The sequence below is a fragment of the Nanorana parkeri genome, unplaced genomic scaffold (genome assembly GCF_000935625.1).
Source record: "Nanorana parkeri isolate BGI_ZX_2015 unplaced genomic scaffold, ASM93562v1 scaffold992, whole genome shotgun sequence".
Lineage (NCBI taxonomy): Eukaryota > Metazoa > Chordata > Amphibia > Anura > Dicroglossidae > Nanorana > Nanorana parkeri.
The window spans coordinates 151,348-156,396 of NW_017307260.1; the positions used below are offsets into that span (position 1 = coordinate 151,348).

The window sequence follows — 5,049 nt, forward strand, 5'->3', positions numbered from 1 at the left end:
ATTTGAGGTCAGCACAGACATCTTGTGGGTTTAGATAAAGCGAGCGGGTGCGGAGTGATACTAGACGATGACTGACAGATTGTAGACCGCACAAAACAACACTTTGTTATCTTCGTGATTTATATCCACCAAGGGGGAACAGAAAAACAGATTTGCTTCTTTCACTCTGACCGAGAACATTAATCCAAAAGAAAAATATACTGACCAAACCGTGCCTGGTATTTTAAAGTACTATAAAAGCAAGATACATAAGTATAAAAAGGGAATGAGCAATGCAAAAAATGCAGCAACCAACAAACAGCCAACCAGAGCACCTTACTTGGCTTCAGTACGCGGACATCTAGTTGCTGCACTTTGAGCATTATTGCTGCTATCTGCCACATACGTGGAGAGCCAAAAATAACATTAAAAAACATCTAAAAGCAAAAACAATTTTGTTTTACATTTAGTTGGAGTAGGGCAGCATTTCTCAAACTTGGGGTGCCTCGTGTGTTCTTCAAAATTTGTACGCAGCGTCATGCCATTCCATGGTGCAGGCTGGCATCTGATTTGAAGGGGGCACTCACTGATGTAAAAGGGGGTGGGGGACACTGGTGTAAAAGGGGGGGGGGACACTGATGTAAAAGGGGGACTCCATTTTTGTGTGTGTGTTTTTGGATGGGTCCCACCCTTAAAATCTATACCAAACCCTATCTGGGATAAGGGTCTGGTATAGATTTTGAAGTGACCACACACTTTTTACATTTTAGACCGGGCTGCCTCAAGATTTTGCATAATTTTAAAAGGTGCCATGGCTGAAAAAAGGTTAGGTCGTGGTTGAGAAGCACTTTGGTATATATAAAGTACAGACACCTAGTGGTTCCATTACTGCCCCATCTACAGTCAGACGGTGGACAGTTCTGATTAGAAAAGCTCTGGAACTTCCTACACTGGAGTAGGGAAGGGCTAGAACCCCTATCAGGTTTTATTCACTCTATTTGTCCTGAAGGACGTTGTCACCGAAACAGAAAGTGGTGGGAAATCCAACATTTAGCAGTCGTCACCAGAACACAAGGTGAGGGAAATCTTCCAATGGGGACACCTGTTGCAATAACAACTACAGGAGGGAACTTCCCCTCAATCTGGAGGCATTTCCTCTCACTTCCTGTTTCTATGCAAGCAGTCGGCATATTTGGTCTCATGGCACGGTTCATTTGGTCATGTGCCACAGTTAGGGTGAAGAATCTCCCTAAAAAATATGTGTCTAAATGATTTCTGCATTGTGAAATACTGTATATGGCATTTATTGAGGCTAAGAGACGCCTAAAAATAGCTTAAAAGGAGAACTATGAGGGGGGAGGGGGTGCTTTTCACTCACCTCATAGTTCTAGCCGACCTGTGACAATGAGACTGTCACAGGTCGGCTCAGTAGATCGGGAGGTGAGCGAACACATACAGGCGTTCGCTCACCTCTCGATCCTGTCACGGCTCTCTGCCGTGACAGGGGAGGGGCTGGATTCCCCCCGCTCCGATCCGATAGCGCTGACTGGAGGAACGGACGGGGAGGGGGCGGGTACAGCTGGCTCTGCCTCTAGATAGGCAGAGCCAGCTGTCACTCGCGCAGCTGGGCGGATCCCGGCACAATTGTCGGGATCCGCTTCAGCTGCGGCGTCTCAGTATATAGGGAGCTACAGCTTGCAGTATACTGAGCCTAGGGTGACGGGAGGACGCTAGTTTGTGTCCTCCCGTTACCCTAAGGAGAACTATGGGGAAACATGCATGCGTCATATATGATAAAGCCCTAGACGCATTTAGATATTCATCTGTAAATATTAGTAACTGTTTTACAAGCTTATTTATAATAATTACATAGTGGCTGGCTATTTAAGGGGTAAAACATTCAGAATAAGTGGCCTGTCAGTGCAAGAAAGCCAAGTGTCCTACTCCCCCGTCTTCCCACACATGTCCCAGCAGGTTACAGGGCTGCAAAGTCAGAGGGTCCTACGAGATTACGGAGAACAGGGCTTGTATAGGAGCAGACCATAAATGTTGGTGTTCTTGGGTGTGATTAAGCTGAGGTTTACAACTCATGTTTCTCACCTATGAACTCATGTAAGAACATGAGGGAGGCCACGTAACAGGACAGACTGAGGAATTCCGCCACAATCATCAGCCAGTGCCACGTCTGAATGGTCAGTGCTACCATTAGTAGTTCGGTCAGGATCAGGGACGTGAAAGAAATGGCCACGATGTGGACAAACTCGGACTCGAACAGCAGCAAAGCACCATACATGATGATACTCCCTGGGGAGAGAGATGAAGAGTTACCGGAACAGCCTGAGAAACAACACTGTCTGAATAAACCGGCTGGACTGCAGACTACTGTCTATTACATAGTTACATCAGGTCCATCAAGTTCAACCTATTGCATGTATGTATGTGATTCTGCATGTGCATGTGTGTGTACCCTGTGTGTTCTTGCTTCTAACAGTACCTGTACCCCTGTATGTTTTGGTCTCTGAGGAAGTTGCCCAAATGCTTTTTGAATGATTCAACACTCTCAGCTGATACCACCGCTTGTGGCAGCGAGTTCCAGACCCTAACCGCTCTAACTGAGAAGAAGCCCCTACGCCCCTTGTACTGAAATCTTTTCTCTACCAGTTTTAGGTGTGAACGGTGGGGGCCACTGGCTGCCAATATGACCAGTGATTTCTGGCAGCAGGTTTAAACTATCCTGTGATGGTCATTCTGGTTTCATCACACTGGTTTCTGTAACCTTTCGCACGGGGAGGGCCAGTTGGCTGTTTCTGCAGTTGAACATGATCATCTGCACCGGAAAGCTATGTGAACTTGAAACGAGTGACAAAAGATGGCGTCACGCTTCACTTACAGCGATTAAAAACTGGGCATCTATCTGCAAGACAACATATTTGCCATGGTGTTGTAGGAGGGGGTAAAAAATGATTGCAGGGCAATATCAAATGAAGCCCTTAGATAACTCATCCCAGCACTGTGCAACCTAATCTGATAGACCATTTTACAGGTGTTCTGGAGCATTTAAAAGAATAATATCTGATATATTGGTCACAATAAATATATCAGTAAAGCACATAATTTCTGTAAATAATACTTTGAGCGCACTGCAAGTCCTCACTTTCTGGATAATATAGAAAACTCTATATAGCAGGTAGGTTAATACTAATGACCTATTTTTAATTTTCAGGTCAAGTAATGGATTCCGCCAGGCCATGAGCAGAGAGAACGTACTTACCTTGGTAGATGCTGATCAGAACCCATATGAGGAATGTCTTATACGACAATGGTCGTCCCTGGAATGAAGGGAAGCATAACAGTCAGGAAGGTACGATACCCATGTTCGAAAATATCCAGCTGCATCTTTTCATTAATAATTGTAACTGAGCTCCATGCACCACATTTTAAAAGGAGAACTATGGGGTTAAGTCTTTTCCCCATAGTTCTCCTTAGGGTAACGGGAGGACACAAACTAGCATCCTCCCATCACCCTAGGCTCAGTATACCGCGTGCTGTAGCTGCTGCTCGCGGTATACTGAGACGCCGCAGCTGAAGCGGATCCCGACAATTGTGCCGGGATCCGCCCAGCTGCGTGACTGACAGCTGGCTCTGCCTATCTAGAGGCAGAGCCAGCTGTACCCGCCCCCTCCCCAGGGGAGAGAGATGAAGAGTTACCGGAACAGCCTGAGAAACAACACTGTCTGAATAAACCGGCTGGACTGCAGACTACTGTCTATTACATAGTTACATCAGGTCCATCAAGTTCAACCTATTGCATGTATGTATGTGATTCTGCATGTGCATGTGTGTGTACCCTGTGTGTTCTTGCTTCTAACAGTACCTGTACCCCTGTATGTTTTGGTCTCTGAGGAAGTTGCCCAAATGCTTTTTGAATGATTCAACACTCTCAGCTGATACCACCGCTTGTGGCAGCGAGTTCCAGACCCTAACCGCTCTAACTGAGAAGAAGCCCCTACGCCCCTTGTACTGAAATCTTTTCTCTACCAGTTTTAGGTGTGAACGGTGGGGGCCACTGGCTGCCAATATGACCAGTGATTTCTGGCAGCAGGTTTAAACTATCCTGTGATGGTCATTCTGGTTTCATCACACTGGTTTCTGTAACCTTTCGCACGGGGAGGGCCAGTTGGCTGTTTCTGCAGTTGAACATGATCATCTGCACCGGAAAGCTATGTGAACTTGAAACGAGTGACAAAAGATGGCGTCACGCTTCACTTACAGCGATTAAAAACTGGGCATCTATCTGCAAGACAACATATTTGCCATGGTGTTGTAGGAGGGGGTAAAAAATGATTGCAGGGCAATATCAAATGAAGCCCTTAGATAACTCATCCCAGCACTGTGCAACCTAATCTGATAGACCATTTTACAGGTGTTCTGGAGCATTTAAAAGAATAATATCTGATATATTGGTCACAATAAATATATCAGTAAAGCACATAATTTCTGTAAATAATACTTTGAGCGCACTGCAAGTCCTCACTTTCTGGATAATATAGAAAACTCTATATAGCAGGTAGGTTAATACTAATGACCTATTTTTAATTTTCAGGTCAAGTAATGGATTCCGCCAGGCCATGAGCAGAGAGAACGTACTTACCTTGGTAGATGCTGATCAGAACCCATATGAGGAATGTCTTATACGACAATGGTCGTCCCTGGAATGAAGGGAAGCATAACAGTCAGGAAGGTACGATACCCATGTTCGAAAATATCCAGCTGCATCTTTTCATTAATAATTGTAACTGAGCTCCATGCACCACATTTTAAAAGGAGAACTATGGGGTTAAGTCTTTTCCCCATAGTTCTCCTTAGGGTAACGGGAGGACACAAACTAGCATCCTCCCATCACCCTAGGCTCAGTATACCGCGTGCTGTAGCTGCTGCTCGCGGTATACTGAGACGCCGCAGCTGAAGCGGATCCCGACAATTGTGCCGGGATCCGCCCAGCTGCGTGACTGACAGCTGGCTCTGCCTATCTAGAGGCAGAGCCAGCTGTACCCGCCCCCTCCCCGTCCC

General features: G+C 45.9%; 1 protein-coding gene across 1 annotated transcript in view; it reads right to left on the bottom strand.

Moving 5' to 3' along the window:
• ATP9A (ATPase phospholipid transporting 9A (putative)) overlaps positions 1-5,049 on the bottom strand; it is a 74,735-nt gene that overhangs the window by 2,395 nt on the left and 67,291 nt on the right. The window contains exons 26-27 of the mRNA XM_018566960.1: positions 4,631-4,688; positions 2,080-2,283 (exon numbers count right to left, since the gene is read on the bottom strand). Of these exons, the coding sequence (XP_018422462.1) occupies positions 2,080-2,283; positions 4,631-4,688 (262 nt within the window). The remainder of the gene's footprint in view (positions 1-2,079; positions 2,284-4,630; positions 4,689-5,049) is intronic.